Here is a 24,296-nt window from a genome sequence, read left to right on the forward strand (position 1 = left end):
AGACGAAGAGATCAATCCTTCTTCTTTACAAACAGTACTGGTGCTCCCCATGGTGAAGTACTCCTGCGAATAAATCCCTGGCTGAGCAGCTGCTGAATTTGATCTTTCAACTCTCGCATCTCCACTGGTGCCATTCTGTACGGCGCCTTAGCAATAGGCGTAGTGCCTGGAGCTAAATCAATGACGAAGTCTATCTCTCGACTCGGTGGCAAGCCTGGAATTTCCTGGAATACATCCTGGAATTCCTGTACTACCAGAATACTATCAAGAGATACCGCAGTCGCTTCCTGTGAGTCCTCCTCAAGAACGAATAAATAAGTGCTAGGCCCTCTATCAAGTTGTGGTACAACAAGAAGATACATCTCCTGTCCTGGTATAGAAAATACAATAGACTTTTCGTAACAGTTAACCTGAGCATGGTACTGAGATAACCAGTCCATCCCAAGTATAACATCATACGAATGCATATCTAACACTAACAAATTTGCAAGAAATCGAAGCCGGCCCATATCTATAAGGATATCACCGCTATACTCTCGTAAAGTTGCGCCAACTCCCAATGGTGTATAAATATTAAGAGGTTGGTCACATAACTGAGTCGTCATACCAGATAAGATAATAAAAGATCTAGACACAAAAGAATGTGATGCACCCGTGTCAAACAGTATACGAGCAGTTCTACCATGTATAGAAAACATACCCTCAATAGCCTGAGGAGCCTGCGCATTATGTGGCATGAAGTTATAAACTCTGCCATGATGCAACTGCTGTGGAGGTTGTCCCGGAGGAAATGGTGGTGCTGGAAGTGCCGGAAAATTCTGAACTTGCCCACGTGGCATCGGTGGGGCCGGTAGAGGTAATGGCTGGTTAGGTCTCGGCTGCCCATACTGTCCCTGCTTAGCTTTGGGACACATCTTGGCCGGATCCCCAATTTCTCTACAGTGATAACAACGTCCCGTAAAAGGACCTGCCTGCCTTCTCTGTTGATTTCCCGACCACAGTTCCTGTCCGGTCTGAGGTACCCCACCTTGTCTACCCTGATTAGGGACTCCATCCCTCTGCACATCTGGGTTTCCTTTGTTTTTCTTCCAAGGTTGATGTCCTTGAAATCTGCCCCGATCATTGGACTTGGTACCACTACTGCTTCCTTTCTCCACTGTCTGGTAGTCTCGGTTAGCCCGCTTATCTCCCTTGGACTTCCGGTAATCACTCCTCATCTGGCAGTGCTGTAAGGCGGCATTAACCACCTAGATATAAGTAGTATATGCAGGACTACCTATGATCACCACTTTAATCGGCCATATCAACCCTTTCACAAAGCGGTCTCTCTTCTTTTCTTCCGTATTGACCTCCTCTGGTGCAAATAATGACAAATTAATGAACTTCTGTTCATACTCAGCCACAGTCATATCCTCCTATTGCAGATCCAGAAATTCAGTCTTCATCGCTGATCTTACTGACATAGGAAAATACTTGTCGTCAAAGCGAGTCTGAAATTCAGCATAAGTCAATCTGGTCCTCTCTTCGACAGTAGTAATAGACTCCCACCACTGCAATGCATTGCCTATCAGCATAAACGTAGCCAGCATCTGTTTCTGCACTTCGATACAGATTACCATCCGAAGATGACGCTCGCTCTCCTGTTTCCACTGATATGCTAACAAGACATCTGTGGACCCTGCAAATGTCGGTGGATTCCCTCTGATAAACGAGTGACGAGTTTTGTCCCATGACATTGGTTGTGCCACTGGTTCAGGAACATGTACTATCGGAGGAGGTTGCTGGTTTCGTAGAGCAGATGCTACTCCTGCTGCCACAGCTCGTGCAATGATATCAGCAACTTGAGGGGAAAATTCCTGATTCTCATTTTGAGTTGGGGAAATACTGCGATGACGGTTCGCATTCCTTGTCCCACGCCGAGACATCCTTCTTTTGAATTAAAAAAAAAAAATCTAACGTCAGTACATTATAATGGACCGACTAAAAGAATACAAAGAACCCTAATACTTAGGCTCTAATTATCAGAATACACAACGCGGAAGTATGGTAATCACAACGCGGAAGACAGGAAAGGAAAACTAAATAATACAACATCCATCCATCCTTTATTTAAATACAGTACTCCATTACAACTTGGAAATCCTATGCCAAGGATCCCTAAATATAAACCTGAGAGTTCAACGTCAAAAGTTAATAAAACTGAAACTGAAGTAATACGTAAAACTTCTACCTTGAACTGGATCGTAAGAGTAGATGAGTTCGGATGGTGGTCCCTCACTGCTAACCTCAACCTTGGAACGGGTGCTGACCGTATCCTGAAATAACAACAATGGTGGGTCAACCCCACGAGCAAGTCCTCTCTACTATGACCCAAATCAGAGAATCAAATAAATTAATCATTTATATCCGGATGAGTACTATATCTGTATACATCCTAAGGGAACCATCCAATGTATAACATGACCTCAACCAGAATAGACGGTGATCACTTAGACTCACACTAGGTGGTTAAGTGTCGCCTTTCCCTACCCGGGAAATCAGCTATTATACATGGTGCACGATACTGACAACACAGACTATAACGAACTACACAGTGATAACACCTCTCAAAGTACTGATGAATATACTGAGCATACAAATTAGGCAACACATGCCAATAATATTAAACCACATACCCCGACAGCCACACATCTGTCTATAGCAACGAATGCATAAGGTATAAATGAGTCTAAACTTATTAGCCAGCTCACATGGTTCTATATGGCAACACATCCATATAATATAAATGCGACATAGTAAACAGTCCATTTATTCCCTGAAATGCACACAGCATAATAATCATGGTTGATATATGATTAACAGTATAAATATCCCATAATATAATGGATGATTTATATGACGATAACCATGACATTATTATAATTGAACAGTAATAATGAATACCATTTAATAACATAATAATACCATCTATAGTAATGTGGTCAAATGAGTCACATTCATATACGTACGGTAAACGGGCCAATTAAAGTTTAGAAATATTAATCGGCCATAATAATACTTAACGGGTATTAAAATAATAATTTCGTGGCCCGTTAAACCCTTAAATACCAACGCAGTACCTAAAAATCCAAGTTTAAGGTTCTGGAATTTACAAAACAGGCCTTAGGGGTATTCTGGTAATTTCCAGCAGCTGTAGAGACCCCACACGCGCCCTCACGCGCCTCCCAGAGCCTCCCCACGCGCAGCCCAACCTTCCCCACTCTCCCACGCGCGTCTGGCATCAGCCACGCGCGCGCACGCGCTCCCACGCGCGCGTTGATGGCTTCCTGCTGACGTGGCGTCCTCCGGTTGGTTGGCTGCATCAGCTTTCCTACATGCGCGCCACACAGGATCAATCCACCTACCTTCCCTCCATCCAACGCTCACGGATCCGGATGTACCGCGGTAACATGGACCGCGGTGCACCGGATCAATCGCTGCTGTTTAATGGTCCAGATGCGCGCGCATACCCTCCTATGGTGCGCCGCATCACACCGGATCACTCTGGTCATCTCCCCCATTGCCGGCGACCGGAAAACTCGCCGGAAGGTCGCCGGAAATTGCAGAAAAGCCCCGGAAAAATCTAGAAAATTCTAGAAAAATCCCTAAAGCTTTATTTAATTATTTCGGCCATTATTAATTTCATAGGATATTAAATAAATATATACCATCCTATATAAATAAAATTTCATTAATTTAATAAGATAAAATTTATAATTTATTAATCTACTAACCTTGGCTCTATGCATACAAATAAACTAAACAATTAATTTATTAATTCAAAGGGGAAAAGTAGATAATAACTTGCCTTTTTGGATTTAAAATAAATCCGCCGGTTGCGCGTAGTCGGGTAAATTTTTCCTACACCGGTCCAAGCTCCTTTCTTTCTCTCTCACCTTTCTTCTCTTTCTTTCCTCTAACAACAACTCTCTACTATTTTAAATTGGTTTCTAACTTACCTTCTCATCAAACTAACTAATATTTATACAAATTAAAATAATATAAATATTACAAATATCTAAATTTACATTAAACTCACCACATTCCCAACCATATGGCTTCAAGTCCTACCTATAAATATTAATGAAATCCTATCCTAATCTCTAATTTCATCATGACTTATGATTTAATACTATTATTATTATTATAACTATTATTATTATTATTAATAAATTATTATAATTAATATTATTATATTATTATTATTATTAATAACTATTATAATAATTATTATTATTACATAAGAATACATTATATCATCATAATACTTTATAACATAAATATAATACTTTAATTAACTAATAATGCTTAATTAAACATAATCAACAAATAAAATTATTAATAATAATACATGCACAATTAAATGAATAAATTTACTATTTTAACATATACAATTAATTTACATACACCATTAATGTAGCATGCACAATAATAGGTAAAGAAATCCACACATAAATGAATTTAAATAAACTAAACTCTTTAATAAAATACAACAGCAATATTTTGGCGCTTCATTTTTTGTTTGGCACTACAAAAATATAATATATAAAATAATTTTATTTTACAAAAAATACTGAAGAAGGGCATAAACTATGTCGTTTAATCATATATATCATTACATCCATATGCCTAGTCTTCAGTTCTGGACGCTCAAGCCCTAACGCCTCTTCCACCGTCTTCCATCCTCTTCCACCCTTTTCCATCGTTGTAGAAGACGGAGGCTCTTCCACCCTCTTCCACCGTCGCAGAAGACAGAGGTTCTTAATCAAACATTCTTTGGGCTTCAATCTTCACCGAATCACAAGATTTAATCTTCACCAAATCTGGAGTCGGCTTGTGGTCTGAGTCTGAATCGCTGTGGGAAATACAGGTTTGCAGAAGCGATTCTTTATTGTTTCAAAGAGAATATTGGGCTTGGAGGAGGCTATCAGAATCAGGAAGTACTATTGTGATGGAACTTTATAAACCCTTATATATTCTGTTTTGTGTTCCTTCAGTCTTTAATGTTATTTTGTTGACATCATGTATGATAATGTATCTATGTTTGTGGTTCTGATATCGTAATTGATTTTGATTTTTAGGGTTTTTGGTTTCTGTAAATCTTTGTGTTTTTGCTTGATCTGATGGTCGATGTAGTTTGGGATTACACGTTCTTCGTAGAGAATCTCGAGTTTGGGTATGACCGCTCACGTGATCCTATTATTTTTCCTATGAACCAACCAGTTTCGCACCGCCTCTTTGCCTTTCTAAACGTTCCAACTTGTCACGCCGGCCAACCGAACGAACAAGCCAAGGCTGACAACGTTCAACGGCGGCTACCGTTTGGTACGGTATTGGTCAGAAGATTCTTCTTTCTACCTCTTTGATTCATTTTTGTTCCATCTATTGAATATCTGTTATCTTTCTCTTTGAGATCACGACTGACTATAAACCACTTCTTACAAGGATATATTCTGTTTTAATCTAATTTTTCTTCCATTCATTTCTAAAATCTTTTTAATAGGTCAGAAGTGTATGAATTCATATACACACTTGTTTAATTAGGTTAATTATTCAACGTCTTTGTTAGTTACTTTTTTTTTCTTCCCTCTCTTTATATATTCATATTCCGCAAGAAAGTTCAATTTACATGATAAACTATTGTGATGTTGTTTGATGGTTCAGGATATTTAGTTTTTAGATCATATTCATGTGAATTATTTGATGCACATTTTGATCTTGTCAACGCAGAACATCCATATTTTCTTTTGTGGTGTATTTCATATTTTATAGTTACTGGTGAACCACACGCAGTGTGCAAATGGGCATACATAAGAGGTATACAACATTCAAAAGAAGATCAAACCCATTTTGATTTGTGAGATAACATATGCAAATTCTTGAAGCATACCAAAATTGTGAGTAAACAAAAATAAAAAAATACCCAAATTAATAATAATAAAGAAAATACAGAGAGAGAAATTAAACCTAGTAGTTCCATCAAAGAGGTCAGGTGGTTCGGTAGAAGTGGAGTTGAAAGGAGTGGGAAGAACCTCTACCATTGCTAGTGTTCTTATGAGATTTGAATAGATGGTTGGTTTTGATTCACTTTATTATTGAGAGTGCATTCTTGAATTGTATTTGGAATTTGTCTTGCTATGTTTCCAGTCCAATTGTAATAAATGATATGATTATTGCGAGCACTTAGTTGAGTCTTTCAAGTTGCACTGAGTATTTTCCTGATCCATTTTGTTATCTTCTATTTATGAATTGCAAAGGTTTTTTAAGCAGCACAAGGAAGTCGAGCTCTCTACTCTGGGAACAAGTATGCCAATAATTTAATATGCATCACTATCATGGTTATGGTTGTTGTTATATATATATATATATATATATATAAGTTCTTTTTGTGTTAGCATTTATTTCGTGGCTTTGTATTCATTTATATTTAACTTAAATTATGATGATAGGTATTTGGATATAAATAGATCACGACCTTATGTTTTGTCCAGCCTTATTGGTTTTATAGTTTCTTTAAGGAGTTTTTAGTGGTTTTTGCAATATTTAAAAGCATAAATGATGGACTGAATATAAGGTGTTGGAATTTGTTTGGAAATACAATAATCCGATGTTCATGTTCTACATAAATAAAAGGTGCAATTTTGAATTCAAATTTTTTTTCCTTGTTTTTTTTTATTTATGCAAATATAGGTTGTTTGATTTGTAAAAACTCTCTCTCTCTCTTTGAAGTTCATTACATCAAATGCTGTTTGTTACGTTTTTTAATTAGTTACGAAAAATATTAAGAAAATGTTATACAATTATGTTCCCCTATTTCTGTGGATTTCTTCATAATGCCAAATTGGGAATTAGAAAGATGATCAAAGGTATAATCTATCAGCAGCTAATGCAGTAAATAGTACAAATTCATGCACTAAATTATTCTCATTACAAACTCACCCAATAATTTTCTTTAACTACCAGCCCATTATTATTATTAATTTTATTTTTATAACTATCAACCAATACAATATAATTTATATATAGATCCTTTATTAACAATGCAATTTTTTTATTATAATAATTGTTTAAATCAAGTATTGCTGGTCCAGTCAAATTAATGTAGCATCTATAAACTTGACTTACAGGTTGACCTCATAATTTTATGCACATTGTTTGTTGCCTACCCATAATTGAATCAATCAACACACCAAGTCTTCATCTCCTTCCAACGAAACGTCCTATTCTTATCATTATTCAATTTCTGCTGTGCATAAAAATGCAATTTTTTTTATTTTTTTATTTTTTTTATTTTTTTGTTTAAGCATTTACATGGATAAGTCTTGGATTCATCATCACACTAGGGGTAGTGTAAAGTATTTTGATGGCATACATGACTTCATTGATGTGGCTAGAAGTCATGCAGAAGTAGACGGTAGGTCCCATGTCCATGTCGTCATTGCAAAAATAGGACTTATCGTCAAATTGAAGAAGTTAAGCAGCATCTCTTGAGTAATGGGATGGATAAGGGGTATACCAATTGGATATATCACTGGGAGGCTCGTCAAAGCAACAATAATGTTAATATTGATGCTAATGTCAGTAGGGAAAATGTCCACAATGAAGATGGAAATGTAAATAATGTGTTTGAATTGTTGGATAACATACAAATGGGAAACTTCACTAATGCACAACAAGAAGAAGATTCACCTGAAGTTGATGTTGAAGGAGGAAGCTTTGATAGATTGTTGAATGATGCACAATGTGAATTGTGGCCAGGTTGTGAAAAATACTCTAAGTTGTCTGCGATATTAAAGTTGTTCCATGTGAAGGTTACAAGCTGAATGAGCAACAAATCATTTGACATGATGCTTGATGCATTTAAGGATATGCTTCCCAATAACAATGTGTTACCAAAGTCTCATTACGAGACTAAAAGCTTGTTATGAGACTTGGGTCTCGGATATGATTGTATACATGCATGTAAACATGATTGTGTTCTATTTTGGAAGGAGAATGCAAGTAAAGAAAATTGTCCATAATGCGGTGAATCAAGGTATAAACCTCACGAAGGTAAGGGTAAGAAAATCCCTCAAAAGGTTCTCCAGCACTTCCCTTTGAAATCAAGACTTCAACGATTGTTTATGTTAAAGGATATAGCCTTAGACATGCGGTGGCATAAGGAGAAACATGTGAAGGATACAAATGAGTTAAGATATCCAGCTGATTTAAAAGCTTGGGAGGATTTTGATAGTAAGCATAGTTGGTTTGCTGCTAATCCTTACAATGTTTGTGTTGGATTTGTAACTGATGGATTCAATCCATTTGGTAACATGAGTAATGTGTATAGTATGTGGCCTGTGATGATTGTGCCTTACAAATTGCCACCTTGGATATGTATGAAGGAGCCATATATATTTATGTCGTTGCTTATTCCTGGTCCAACATCGCCTGGTAATGGTATTGATGTGTACATGCAACCTTTGGTTGAAGAGTTAAAAGAATTGTGGCGGGATGGTGTGATGACGTATGACGGCTACAGTAAATGTAACTTTAAAATGCATACGGCAATGATTTGGACCATTAGTGATTTTCTCGCCTATGCGATGGTATTTGGATGGATGACAAAGGGTTATCTAGCATGTCCAAATTGTAACAAAGAAACATGTTCTTATTTTTTGAAACACGGACGTACAATATGCTACTTAGGAAGTTGTATGTTTTTATCGTTAGATCACATTTTTAGAAAACATCACAAGTAATTTACTGGCAAAAGTGAAGACAAAGGGCCACCAAAGTAGTTGACAGGTGATGATATTCTGGAACAACTTAACCTCATACCCGAGGTTTTTGGAAAGGGGTCAAATAGAAAGAAGCAAACTCGTGAGGAATTTGAACTTAACTGGACGAAGAAGAGTATTTTCTTTGAACTATTTTATTGACAGACCCTTTTGTTGCGGCACAACCTGGATGTTATGCATATAGAGAAAAATATATGCGATAGTGTGTTGGGGACATTATTGGACATTGAAGGGAAAACTAAGGACACATTCAAAAGTCGGTTGGATTTAGAAGCAATGGGGATTAGAAAAAAACTCCACCTGAGGCGTAATGGTGAAAAAATTAAGATGCCACAAGTGCGCTACACATTGTCAAAGAATAATAAAAGACAACTATATGAATGGCTAAAATCGGTTAAGTTTCTAGATGGCTATGCATCGAACATAAGTCGGTGTGTGAATGTTAATAATTGTAAGATATCTGGATTGAAAAGTCATGATTCACACGTTCTCTTACAACGTCTCCTCCCTATTGCTATACGAGGATTCTTAAATTCAGAGATTTGTAACACAATAGCTGAGCTTGGTTTATTCTTCAAGGAATTGTGTTGTCGAACCATTAAAGTGGATGTCTTAAAGGCAATGGAAAGGGACATTGCTGTCAAAGCTCCCTACAGTTGATAGCAAGTGTATAAGTACTAGTAGATTGGGTGCCTTGTGTTGCTTCTGCTCAGAGCTACATGAAACGCACTCTCATCTGTTCTTCAAGTGTGAATTTGTCACACCTTTATGGAGATTTGTTCAAGACAAATGTTGTTTTTACACTCAAAGTAACAGTTGGAGTCAATTTATCAATTAGGCATGCCACCATTAGAGTCAAAATACCATTGCACATGGGCTGTGTAGGCTTGCGTTAGCTGTTTTTGTTTACTATATATGGCAGGAGCAGAATAATAGACTCTACCGAAGCTCGCCATCAACGCAGTCAAGGGTCATGAGGCAGATCACTTCTTCCATTGCAGAATCACTTAAAGCTTCGAAGAACCCCTCCTTCTCTGCCCTAGCTACTAAATGGGCCTTTTATCCAGTGGCTAATCGGCCACCACCAATGCCTCCAGACTAATTAGAGAGATGAAGGATGGAAGTTCCCTGTATATCTCTGTAGGTTATTATCGGAATTGCTATGCACATCCACTGCTAACGGATTCGAATTTGTTATCAATGGCTGTTATTGGGTCTTTTCTTGTTCGTGGAGCTTGTTATTCTATATATGTCTCTAGATGTTGGGCTAGTTGGGCTCTAACTTGTGGGCTACTTGCCTTATAGATCACACTGTAAATTCTTTATATATTAATACATTTGCTTTACCATTCAAAAAAAAAAAAAAAAAAAAGTAAGTTAGAGATGATATTTCCTCCATCATTTTTTGACATTATGGTGTACTTGGCTCTGTATTTACCGTGTGAAGCCATCATCGCAGGCCCTGCACAATATCGATGGATGTACCCGCTTGAAAGGTGCTGTATATTTTTAGTAAACCAACATTTTTTTTTAAACAAGTTTTATCAGTTTGTTATTAAATATTATTGGTTTGATTAACGGTTATGTAGATTTTTGTATACTCTCAAATTGTATGTCCGTAACAAAGCACGTCCGGAAGGGTCCATTGCGGAAGCTTACGTGGACGATGAATGCCTCACATTTTGTTCAAAATTTCTTGGAGGGATTGAGACAAGGTTTAGTAGAGAAGAAAGAAATAGTGAGGGGAACTATAACAATAATTGGTCCACTTTTTATGATCTAAATCAAGTGGTTCGACCGATAGGAGCACAAAGTTTAGACATATTGCCTCGTACGGATATAGAGATGGCCCAATTGTACGTGTTACAGAATTGTGAAGATGTTTTGTCATATGAAGAGAAAGTAGCTCATTGCATGTTATATCTTGTCAATTTTTATGAATATATAGTCTATTTCTTAATACATGTACGCAATTGTATCTTTAACATAATGTAATTGTTTAGAAAACACAGCGTAGAACTTGAGAAAGAAAATCCGCGCAATGTTCCTCAAAGACATGCTAAAGAATATTCGAGGTGGTTTGAAACAAAAGTAAGTCCATTATGCACCTATTGTACTTAATTAAATAAAATTCTTTAATTTAATTAAAATGAACTATCATTCATTTATTTAACACTACACTTTTTTTAATAGATAAAGGAAATGCGTCATCATCAAAAGTAAACGACTTGTGATAATCTGTATTCATTAGTGTGTGGACCTCAATGTCTAGTAAGTCGATATTCTACGTGTATTGTAAATGGGATTAGTGATGAGCGCTGAAAAGTGCGTATTTAAACCCCTTAAGCTTAGGCATTCTAGTACCCTTATCTATCTTACTTTACCGTTTTAGATTGATTTCGTGTTATTTCCATTTTCAGGCACTTATCCCGAAAATAAGCTAACTCAGCCAAATAAGAACAGAAATGAAGCAATTCTGGGATGAATAAAAAAAAGGAGCCAAGTGGAAGCAAAAGGAAGAAAAAGGTGGAATTCAACATCTTTGATCAATCTCAGATCAAGGTTCGATCGATCCAACATGACCGATCTCAGCACTACAAGATGGATCAGAGCCATGATGACATTTTCAGAGATCTCAAAAGTTCGATCGATCCAACATCATTCTTTGATCGATCGAACTACCTTGTCCTTATCCAAATGATTGATCTTATCTAGTTATACCACCCTACCAACCACTTTTGTCATTTTCCCAAAAATATCTTCGAAATATCTTAGATTTGTTTTTATCCAAAAAGTGCCGCCATTGAGGATTGATCCAGCCTAAGTTCGATAGATCTCAGCCATGTTCGATCGATCCAAGTCCAAGGTTTGATCGATCGAACTTCCTCCAGTGCAAAAAAGTTAAATTTCCAGCTCACAAAAATTTATCCTTTATCCAATCATTGGGGAATATTTGTTGTACGACCTCAGCTTATTTTGGTTGTCATTTGACCTACCTATATAAGGATAAGGATTACTTTTTTACATCATGTCATATTATACCTTGTAAAACTCTTGGAGAGGAAGCTTAGAGGAAGAGGAGGCTAGAGACACCATTAGAGACTCTTCATCAACCAAATAGGAAAACTCTATCATGGAGTTAGCCCTTGAGGGTTGGAGAAGCACTACCATGAGTGGCTAGACATCCTCTTGGGGTTAGAGTTGGCCCCAAGCATGTTTTTTACATCTTGATTTTGTGTATTATTGAGGGATTAGTGTTGTAATACATGTTTTGGCACATATATATATATAGATCTTGTTTAATCAATGATTTATGTGGTTCAATGCTTCCAATTGATCATTTCATTCTATCCATATGTCTATGTATGCTAGAATAGATGTTCATGTGTTTGTCTCTATTTCTTGTGTTATTGATGCATGTCTATGTGTATTAATGCCATAGATTTAGAGATTGTCAAAACATTGTGCTTAATGGAATGCTCTTGTAATTTTCTTGATGGTTCATGCTCATTTATTAATGGATTGTGCCTTTCCCTTAGCTTAATTAGTTTAATTTCATGTCATTAGTTTAATTGTAGTGTAGTGGTAGCATAGTTATTAGATGGGAGGACAATCCATGCTTGTTGTTTGATGTTCCATACTTTTAAATGCAAGTAGCATATGTCTCTAACCTTGTGGTGTATTTGGCTTGTGAGCTTAATGAAAGGATTAATGACTTGCTAGACATATTGTACCTTTCACATGTTGCTTAGACAATATATACTTAATTGATCATCCTTGCTAGTTGAATCAACCAAACACACACACACACACACATCAATATTGCAACACATATTTCCCTTATTAGTCACTTGTTAAGGGTGTAGAAAAGTATTGTTTGGTGGTGACCTCTAAACCCCAAGATCTCTCTCTCTTACTTACTCTTTATTGCATTCAATTATTTAGTTTAATTTGCTCTCTAGTTCAATCAACCAACCAACTATTTGTTTGATCACTTGACCTACTGACCCTAATAGTGATTCCATAACCAAATTCGACTCCAATCCCTTGGGACGATCCCTACTCACCCTAACTATATTTTAAGTGAAGGTAGTAGTGGCTTTTATAAATGTAAAACTTGGCCCTCGCCTTAATGCACATTCTCTAAGCTTGTGATGTAGCAACGACGAATAAAAAAAAAAAATAACACCAATTAGGTTCCATACTAAGGAAAGGGAGCAAAATCAACGAACACAGAATAATGGCGTGTTAGTGAAAGGAGAAAACCAAGATTACTATGGTGTCCTAACAGATATCATTGAGTTAAGATATCCTCTGGGTAGAAAAAATTTTCTTTTCAAGTGTGATTGGTTTGATGTTAGGATTGGTATTGATGTACATAAAGATACCTATTTCACAAGTGTAAATGTAGCCAGTAGAGCGTACAAAAATTAGTCGTTTGTGTTAGCAAATCAAGCATCACAATGCTTTTATGTCAAAGACAACAAATTACAAGGGACGTGGGAGATAGTTCAAGATATAACAAGTAGAAGTTCGTTTGATGTACCTGAAAAAGAGGGTGAAACAGGAGTACATGATGAAATGCTTAACACTGCAGTATACCAAGAGAGCGAACCAAGCATCGTGGATGGAGTTGTTGAAGCGGACTTGGAAATGAATCCATTCCTTTTGAACAGGGACGATTTGGAGGGTGAAACTCTTGATGTTAAAATGATTTGAAAATGTAGGGGTGAAACAGCCATTAATGATGACTTTTGGGATATTGAGAATGATTATGGAAATGACATTCAACATAGTTCAGATGAGGAACTAGAATTAATGTCTGAAGATGATACTAATTTGGATGACATGTGAAGCTTTGTATTCTTGAGCATGTACCTCATTTTATGGTTTTATGATTAATACTTTAAGTGACCGGCTGAATTATATTACTGAGCTTTATCTTTTGAGTTACTTTTTGTTTAAATTTCTCTTTAAGTATTGGTTCTGTGCTTCATTTATTTGCAGCTTTGATTTGGTTGACCAAATTAATTGTTATATTTGAGCATTTACTTTTTTTTTTTTGGGTTTATGATTATATTTAATGTGATCTATTCAGTTATATTGGCAGTCTTTATTTATTGACTTCCTTCAGGTTTATTAGCCTCTAATTATTGAATTTTTTATTCAATGGAATTGTGTAAATATGAAATGATGACTCAGAATATATTTTGCTTATGCTTGTTTATTTTGATTTAATTTCACTTGATTCTTCATATCAGCTTGTAAACTAAATTATGGACACCTTTGAGGAACTAATGCGCAGAGTTTTAAGGTCCCGTAGGGCTGAAACTGAGCGACCATCTATAAGTTCACCTGTTACACAACTGAGTGCATCAGGTGATGATAGGAATTCAACAAATGAAAGAATGGAAGCTGATGGTAGTAATGAGCAGATGGGACTACAACCAAGTGGAGGTAATTATGCTTCATCATTGATTAACCATAAGCTCTTTTGTAAAATGCCTACGTTTTAATTAAGATGATAAATTTGTTTTTCAGGTCCGATACGAAAAGGGTGTGGAAGAGCAAAAAATGAAGCCTTGCACAAAATTAAGGAAAACAATTGTCCGGTTCCAGTAGAGTTTGGAGAGGGTTATATTAAACCTGTTGGTTTAAATAACAAATTATGGACGGCTCAGGTTGGCATTAATACACGAGATACCAAAGCCCTTCTAAGTATAAAATGTGGAGGGATGTTCCAGATTTTGAGAAAGAGATCTGCTATGACCATTTGAAGGTAATGATAACCAGTATTTAATGTTTGTTTTGTTAAAAATAAATCAGAGGTTACTGGTCCAATTGGTTACAAATTATAGCTTACCTTAATTTTACATTATAAAGGAGGTCTTTGGAGTGGATGCATATGCGAATGACACTGATTTTAAGCGAGTAAATATGGGAATTTCCAGCGCGGTGAGGAAATATAGATATAAATTGAAGTGTCATTTTGAAGAACATCTTCCAATTGAGAATGCACGCCGCCATCCTTACAATGTTATTGGTAATGCTGTTTGGCAAAAATACTGTGATACGTGGATGTCACCAAAATTCCAGGTTCAATTTCTTAACTACTTGTTTTTTTACTATTTAATATAATAACTTCTTTCACTAGCTATTTAGGTTTCCTAACTTGTAATATTGTTTGAATTACTACTTAGGAAATAAGTGGAAAAAACAAAGAAAATCGTTCCAAGAATGAGGTTCCACATTATTCTGGATCAATGTCCTTCGGCAGACGTTATGATGCTTATGTGCATAATATATGACACAATAATTATAAATTTTTTATTTTATATTCTACGTTCTAAACCATATATTTGTCTAATAGTCACAATTACTTTGTACTGCAGGTCAAACTCAAAGAAAGGCAGAGCCAAGAAGATGAGGACGGTGAAAGGGTTGAGGATCCTGCTATTCGTTTGTCCAAGGACACACATTTTAAGGAACAAGGTGGATGGGCACACGAGAAAGCTAAGACAAATTTTGTAAGTTAACTATAAGCTAGCATGTTGGATTATGAAATTTGGATCTCATAATATTTTTGCGGTTTATAGGGGGTCGCATGCCTTTAAGTGACCATTTTTGTGGTTTATAGGGGGTCACATGCCTTTAAGTGACCATTCTTGATTTTTTGTGCACAAATGGAGGTGGGGAATTGTTGCGGATGAAGTGTCGTTTTCATTCATTACATTTTATGTTTAAAAAATAAATAAATATAATGGGAATAATTTGTTGAAATTTTGGGGCCATGTGACAAAGAGGGTACTTGGTACATTCTGCTCATATTTTCTATTTTATTGAAAGGTGCTAAAAAATTCTCTCCTTGTCATCCTTGAGATATAAAAATAAAAAAAGCCAAATATACAAATAATAAGATAGTGATCAAATAAATCATCAACCTCCAATATACTTAATTAATGTTAGAAGTAATCAACAATCACTTGTGAGGCCGCAAAATTTTCCTTGGGGGCATGCAAGTTATAAAATGCCATTATATAGTTCCAACAAATTAAAAAAAGGAATTGTAGAATGATTCTTCCCACCAATTAAGTAGCCTGCAGAAAGACAGCAGAGCATTTGGATTAGGTCTAGTGTGATTTCAATATATTGTAGTTTAAACAACAACCTGCCAACCAGACAGTTGATAAGTTCAGTGTTATACAAACAAATAATTATTCCTTCATATATCATATAATGATGCAAGTACCTAGTCAAAACATTCATAAAATATCAGATAGAGTATTAATCAAATGAGAGTTAAAATTCCGCAACTAAGGGTCATTGATATACTATGTATTCCAATTAATGGATATATAGATATCAAAGGGTAGTTTCTTGGGTATAAATAAAATGTGTTAGAAGTTGAAGCCAGTTAAAGGCCAATTTCTATCTACTTAATTGTTAATTAGTGTTTGAAGCAAGTTTGACCTGAAAATGATCTTCATATAGATATATATATATATATATATATATATATATATATATATGTATGTATCCATGCATCATCTATTCATCAACTTTAATTAGAAAATTTAATTACACCATATATACAAGTTTATATATATATGAAGACGACACGTACTGTAAAAAACACAGGCCTGTCAATGAAGCTGTAATCAGTCATTTTCGCGACATTGCGTATAACGTGAATCAAACCTCTCTGCCATTGGTGAGCGGATGGAGAATAAAGTCTTACTTCCATCCAGCAACTTGTTAGGATATAGTAGGTTTTACTTATCCCTAGCTTTACCATTTTAATAATTAATAATAATAATAAGATACCCAAATCTTTTTCTGACCCCACTGAAGAAAATTTGCCTTAAGTACTGCTGTTTTAGGCTTTGATAGTGTTCATAATGGTTCAGTGGCTTGTTTATGTTGATAGTCCATCAATCCTTTTTTTATTTTTTATTTTTATTATTATTATTTTTTTGCGTTAGAGCTCTGTTGCTGAGATTTCTCAGTTTGGCTCTTCCAAACTCACTATCTAGCCTCTAGGGCTGCAAAATTTTGAACTTGGCTTTATTAGCAGCCTCTATCATTTCATGCCCCTGAATGAAGATATGAAACCACACATCCTCTAAAGACAAGGTTAGACACTTGAACTTGACATGGCAATAACTTATATAAAAAATTACATATAATTAAACTTACTGGGGTTGTCAATTTAATAGAAAGAGTTTGAAATCATCCTAATAGGTTAGAGGCGAGTAAAGAAAGTTTAAATCCCAGATTAATAATTAATATATAAATAAATATTTTTCATTAGCTATCATTTTTTCGGCTTCCCTAAGGTTAGAACTTTTTCATAGAGAGATGGAAGAAGGTTGTAGATGCAGAATTGTGGATCTGATAGTTGTTCTTCTTTCTTAGATCTGATAGTTGTTAGAACTGGTGTTTTCTCTCGGATATATTTTTTGGTTATGTTTATAAAATTGCAATATGCTGTTTGGTAGATGAATTGGCTTTTGACTCTGTACATTATGATGAAAAATACTATTGTGCTCTGTTTGGCTGCAAAGAAAACGCAAGGAAAATCATTTATTCACTATTTTTCAGAAACAAAACAGAATGTTATGCTTTTTTTTATTATTGTGTAAAAGTTGTTACAAGAGAAAGAACGTTTCCCAGGGGATTAGATCCCTAGCTATTAAGCATTTTTCTTTTTCTCTATTGAGATTAGTATTCTAGCTTGCACATGATTTATTCCTATGCCATATTCTTTTAATTTGATAGTGAACTTAAATATTTTATAGGATGCAATGAAAGAAAAGGCTGCACAAAATTCTCAAAATTCTGATGGGACGAGTCCAACCATAAATGATGTTGAGATAGCACAAAACCAACTGGGCATAAGGAAGGGATATTGCCGTCGATTCGGGCATGGTTTCGTGGCTCCATAGCGTCAACGTGCCTCCTCATCATGTGATGAGGCTTCTAGGAAAAGGGCCGAAATTGCTGAAGAAAGAAATGTACAAATGGCGGAAAAGATGGAAAAACTTGAGAAGATGCTTTAGCAGTACCAACAACAGCCGCCACCATGGTTCCTCCAATATCAGCAGCAGCAGCAGCAGTCGCCACCATGGTTCCACCAACAACAGTCTTCATCAGATTCCCAACAGCAGTAAACTGGCATCAACAGCCACCGCCACCTCCAGCAGACTCTCATTTTCAGCAGCCGCCACTAACAACAAGATGGCAATATCAGCAGCCGCCACCAACATGGTCGCACCAGCAAGCATCACCACAGCCACCAACAGAATGAATAATGAATCTTGAAGAGGATGGAACAATTTTTTGTGCTACCACATGGTTTTAGCTTTTGTTTAGAAAATTGAAGATTTTATAGATCTTGAATATATATATTGTGGATTTATTTTGTTTTATGCCTAGTAATATCTTTTTGAATGTTATTGTGAATCAATTTTGTTTATGTTTTGCATGTATCTGGAATGGTTAAACCCACAAATCAAGTATACAAATATATATATATATATATATATATATATATATATATATATATATATATTAATGTATTAGGGACAGTCTACCCGTCCCTAATACAATAATTATAATTTACAAATAATGTATTAGGGACGGTCAGACTATCCCTAATACAATAATTATAATTAAAAAATAATGTATTAGGGACGGTCAAACCGTCCCTAATACAATAATTATAATTTAAAAATAATACTTAGGTATTGGGGACAGTCCTTGACAGTCCCTAATACTGTAGAAGGCCGTCACTAATATTGTAGGGGGACAGTCCTTGAGACTGTCCCTAATTTGTACCTTATTAGTGATAGTCTAGACCGTCCCTAAAATTTTTTAGGGACGGTGTTATTTGGGACAGTCTGGACTATCTCTAAAGGTCAAAAGTATTTGTCACGGTCAACTTTGACCATCCCTAAAGCTCTTTTGGTACGCTACTTTTGGTCACAGACCAATTTGACTTTTAGGCACGGATTCCGGGCTTTTAGGGACAGTTTCGACTATCCCTAAAACCCTAATTTCTTATAGTGATACGACAACGCCATGCCTACAAATCTCAAAAGAAAAATGAGCACAAAAGCCAGAATGCTCAACATGCAACTATCTCCTCAAACTATCTACTGCACAATCAGTCATTAACACTTAATCGGTTACTCCAACCATTCTTCCCAAGACAATCTATATACTCAACCAAATAAACCTTATGCCCTAGCGTCAACACCATCATTTTCCTTCTTTATCGTTCTTCAGAACACCTTAGGCCCCGACAAAAGTCAAATGGGATTACTAGCTAAACATTAGGGATCACCCTCGTCTCAATCATTTCAAATCGACAGTCCATCTCTTCGGATCCTCAAACAACAAATACCACCTCCCGATACTCCAGGCACAATAAGAAATATAACTCCAATCCACAGCTTTCAATTTTCAAAACACAATCCATTTGGTAGCACAGTACCCATCATTTATCCCTCTAGGAAAGCCACTACTCGTCTTCCGAAAGGTATTCGAACCTAACGCTCTGATATCAAATTCGTAATGACCTGAACCCAAGGGTCCAAATCGCTAACCGGGTCCTTACCCGAACCTGAGGTCATCTAAGGCATTACTGTCCTTTCCTATGTTAATGCAAAAAATATATACGTCATCCCAAGACTCATAGTACATCATATCATTAACATCACAGAAAACTCACAAATGCAGGTAGAATGGCAGCGGCGTCTAAGTCCATGGATACAAGACATACATCCATACTTCTCCAGTTTCCTGAAAATGTTTAAGATAAAGGGTGAGCTTAAGAGCTCAGTAGGTAATGCCTAAAACACCGGTTTGGGACTCCCTTAAGCCAACAACCAAAGAACAGGAATAGAAAAAGAATTTGGGATCATGCAATTGGAGTCCGTGCAACATTTATAACATAATAATCAATACACACAGTCACATATCACAATTCTTCAAAATAATGCACATGATAGAAAGTGTGATGCATCCCATCCCAAACTTGGTTTATATCGACCCAGCATTCACTTTTCGAAAACCCGCTAACTAACTTTACCAAGGCGAGATTGATAGCTATCCTCGGTTTCATTCTGGCAAAGCCTGGCAACCGTTAAAGGGCCTAGTATCAACTTTTTCACGCCCTACACCGGGCCGCGCTCCCTCTAGGTCAAGCTAACCCCGAACTCGCAAAATTCGATTCATTTCTAAATCATTTCCTTACAATCCTTTCCAAACACATTTCTTTAAAAAAAATCATTTCAACCTCACTGTTTCCAAACCATGACCATTCCATGAATGGAATCATGCATGAATGAAATTAACATACACATGCTTGCATTTCATCAATTGAACCATACATACTCATCATCGTCATCGTATATATACATATAACCTCAAGAAAACATTTCAACGTAAGGCATGCTCTTTAAACACCTTTGCAACCAAGTACACACACATATATACACAATCAACATCATCTAGAGCATGCTTTGCCACATAAACACATAATTAATATTTAAAATTCCAAATTTATCATTTAATTATGCTTAATAAGAAATCAAGTAAATGAACTCAACTAAAGTCAAAACTTAATGGTTTAGACATCCCTACCTCAAAAGTAGCCAAAATGCATCCCTATCTAGAAAAGTCAATGCCGGTCAACGGCAGCGGAACGGAAAAATATTCAGTGGGAACGTAGCCATCAACGAGGAGATTCTATTGTTCTAAAGGCTTGGCTACAGAATCTAACTCCAAGTGGCCCAAAACCCCCTCTGAAACCTTAGATCCAAAAATTTCAAAAATTCGTAAAATAATCATCGATCCTCTCAAAAATAAACCCTTTGACGATGTGATAGAGAACGATGAGAGGAACGTTTTTGTCAAGGAACCAAGACCGGAAACTCGACCGATTAGCCAAAAAATGGGAGGAAAGGTCTAAGCTTTAAAAGGAAAAAGAAAGAAAGAAAATAAATAAGAGAGAGGGAGAGCTAAATCATGTTCTGGAAGAGGAAAAAATGACAGCAAATGATATGTGGTGATGCCATATATACTTAGTGCTTTGTGGGTCCCACTAATTTAACAAATATCCCATTGCACTTATAAACAAATAAGTTAACACAATACACCCACTTATAAACATGTGGCCAAGTAAATGAGCACAAAATAATGATGTATGAGATGCCATAAACACGAAACACAATCCCCTTGCTCAACGACTCCGGTAGCGGGCCCTACTTGGGATTTTCGGCCTAAAAAACTGAAAAATGCCGAAATGGCAAACGATGCATTTCCAAGAGTCCCAAACTCAAGAAAATGCTCCAATCAACTCTAAGAACTTACCCGGCACACCCCGCAATGTTCGGCACGTAAAACGAGACAAGAATTAAAATAATCCAGAAAATTAAAAAATCCCAGAATTTGAAAAAACGGGGAAAATCAGGATCATTACTGATATGCTCCATTCTTGTGTTGTTGACTTTAAGGGTCACTGGGAGGAGTACTTGCCACTGGTAGAGTTTGCATATAACAATAGCTTTCAGAAAACTATTGGCATGGCGTCGTTTGAGGTATTATATGGCCGACCATGTAGATCTCCTATTTGTTGGATGGAGGTTGGCGAGAGTAGAATTTTGGGTCATGAGTTCATTAAGGATACCTCTGAGAAGATTGCTCTTATTAGGGATCATATGCGCACTGCCTAGAGTAGGCAGAAGAGTTATGTAGATCGTCGTACTCGTGCTTTGCAGTTTCAGGTTGGAGATCAAGTTTTACTCGAAGTGTCTCCTATTAAGGGAGTAATGCGCTTTGGGAAGAAAAGGAAGTTGTCACCACGATTTGTTGGTCCATTTATGATCATGGATCGAGTTGGAGCTGTAGCTTATTGATTACCACTTCCGGACCATTTACATCGTGTCCACAATGTCTTCCATGTTTCCATGATGCGAAGATTTTTATGAGATGAGGATCGATATTAGCATCTTGATGTTGGTGAGATTGAGTTACAGCCGGATGCAAAACCTCCCTGTCATATTATAGACGACCAGATTCTTCGCAATAAAGTTATACCTTTAGTACGTGTCCAGTGGAGTCACCATAATGAGGCTGAGTCTACGTGGGAACGGGAGGATGTCATTCGCTCACAATTTCCAGAAATAATGGAAGAAGGTAATGGCGAATTCCGAGGATGGAATTCCTTTTGTTAGGGGGGAAGAATGTAATACCCTTAATTTTAAAAGGATAGTCTCGGTATTTATTTAATTATTTTAAGTGCATTTTTATTTAATTACTTGATTTTTGGCTATTTGTTTATATGCTTAATTGATTTATTTGTTTAATTTAACTTGTGTGCTTAAACAGCGTGGTTGTTTATTTGCCTATATGATTTATTTGATTTAATAGTGTGCTTATTTAAATGATGTGGATTTTAATTATATTTAATTATTAGATTATATTATTTAAATTTTTTAAATGGTTATTTTATTTTAAAAGGAGTTGGACTTGGATAGTAGTGATGGACCATCCAATAGGACGCATGGACTACTTGGATAAGGGATTAATGGGTAAGGGTAATTACCCATGGATGGGATATATATATATATATATATATATATATATATATATATATATATATATACATATACATATACATATGCGTATATATTGTTAAAATGATAGTTTATTAGTATTATTATTATTATTATTATTAAATAATTAATAGTAATGATAATATTCTAAATAGTCATTATCTATATACATATATATATATATATAATTGGTATTACATATATATGTAATCACGTTAGTTCTATAGTAAATATATATGTATTATTTATTTTATTTTCCTTTTATTTTTATCTTCCTTATAAGCAGACTTAGGGTGCAATTAGGACTAGGGTTGGATTATGCATAGCCTATATATATACATAGGATGGTCTACAATAGGGCTTGTAATCCCTTATAGCAGCACAGAGAGAGAGATGTTATAGAGGAAAGTAACCGAAAGAGAAGAAGAGAGAGAGAAGGTGCAGCTAAAGGAAGAAGGGCCGAACCTAAGGAAGGTTGCTTGTGGGTCTAGATCTGAGCGGCAGAGATGTTCGACGGTAGCCAAGGTCGCCGAAAAACTAGAGAAGAGGGAGAATTGAGGTTTTCATTCCGAAACCTTAAAAAACAAGTTCTTCTTCTACTCTTTCCCTTAGATTCGTGTTCTTTGCATGTCTAGTTAGTTCCAGGATTAATCGGATATTAAATTGAACAATTTGATATGTTTGAATTGAATTAAAACTAAATTCATATGTTTATATGTGTTCTTGTTTGACATTGTGATTTCTTGCATATAACATTCTTTTAATTTGTGTTAAGGATGCATATGAACTTCATTTAATTAATTGGGACTGCATGGGACTTAGTTCAGACCTTTAGGGACCTTAACAGAGGAGAACGGAGGGTTGAAAGTTCATCGGAGACGAGGAAGATGAAGCAGAGCAGGTCGGGAGGCGGCTTACTCTTGGAGGGAGGTGGTTCCCTAAGGCTTGGAGGCGGTTCCCTCTTTGAGGGAGCTGGCTCTACAAGGAAGAAAGATGGATCCCTCAGAGTAGGAGCTGGCTCTATAAAGGAGGGAGATGGCTCCCTTGCTAAATGTTGGACTGTGACGTGTTTTTGGGCTTATTTATATTACAGGGGTTTTAAAATTATTCCTAGACTGTAATGGATGATTGGAATGATTTAAACTGACTAAATAAATTCCCGGAATGCATAATCTACACTAATATACTAAAGATTGAATCAATATGAAATTTTAATTGAAATTTACATGTTCTTAAGGGTTATAGATGATTTAATTGCTTAAAATGGTTTTAGCAATTTACATGGATATTATATGATTTTGATCGTACATTAGTTGTATAATATGCTCAGTTAATTATCTGATTTTATTATACTTATCTCTGGATTTATTTGATGTACTATATTTAACTGTTACATCATTTATTGGAATGTATGGATGTAATGCACCAGTATGGGATGGTGGCATTCTAGGGATGGATTAACTATAAAGATTTAGTCCTACCTATTCGGATTTATAAGGGAACGGATTAACTAGGAAGTTAAGTCCTACTAATTTTTATGTTAGGCCACTAAATTAATTGGATGACATACTAGATTTTTATTTTGTGCTTTAGATATGATGGATTTTATATGTAACGACCCGGGTTTTGATTCAACCTGGTGGGTCAGTGATGACCCGAAGATTGACTCGTTAACGGATCCAGATGCGGAAGCAAGAAATGAAACAACGGTCTCCCAAGGCACAACAAACCTTTGAAACCCTAAGATAACCTCCCATGAGGTCACGGAACCCAAATGAATAAAGTGCGGAAGCAAAACAAAGACAAGTCCTTAGAGATGTACATCATCCTTAAGACATGGGAATGGACTTTGAAAGAG

The 24,296-nt window shown here is 36.1% G+C and overlaps 1 protein-coding gene across 1 annotated transcript; it reads left to right on the forward strand.

Annotated features, from left to right (window-relative positions):
* The first annotated feature begins 4,672 nt into the window (after positions 1 to 4,672).
* On the forward strand, positions 4,673 to 18,269 carry LOC132278714 (uncharacterized). The gene is made up of 5 exons (XM_059780572.1): positions 4,673 to 4,909; positions 14,501 to 14,598; positions 14,703 to 14,915; positions 15,212 to 15,346; positions 17,618 to 18,269. The coding sequence occupies exons 2-5, from the start codon at positions 14,545 to 14,547 to the stop codon at positions 17,762 to 17,764; spliced, it is 549 nt and encodes a 182-aa protein (XP_059636555.1). The 5' UTR covers positions 4,673 to 4,909; positions 14,501 to 14,544; the 3' UTR covers positions 17,765 to 18,269.
* The last annotated feature ends 6,027 nt before the right edge of the window (positions 18,270 to 24,296 follow it).

This window comes from Cornus florida, unplaced genomic scaffold, assembly GCF_030987335.1.
Source record: "Cornus florida cultivar Cherokee Brave unplaced genomic scaffold, ASM3098733v1 CherokeeBrave_3.0.0_Hap2_Chr10, whole genome shotgun sequence".
Taxonomy (NCBI): Eukaryota; Viridiplantae; Streptophyta; class Magnoliopsida; order Cornales; family Cornaceae; genus Cornus; species Cornus florida.

Excerpts from the sequence above, each read along its gene's own strand:
- LOC132278714 (XM_059780572.1), top strand. The coding sequence starts at position 14,545 with ATGTGGAGGGATGTTCCAGATTTTGAGAAAGAGATCTGCTATGACCAT. Across the intron at positions 14,599-14,702 it reads TCTGCTATGACCATTTGAAG|GAGGTCTTTGGAGTGGATGC; the intron begins GTAATGATAACC and ends TACATTATAAAG. Across the intron at positions 14,916-15,211 it reads GGATGTCACCAAAATTCCAG|GTCAAACTCAAAGAAAGGCA; the intron begins GTTCAATTTCTT and ends TTTGTACTGCAG.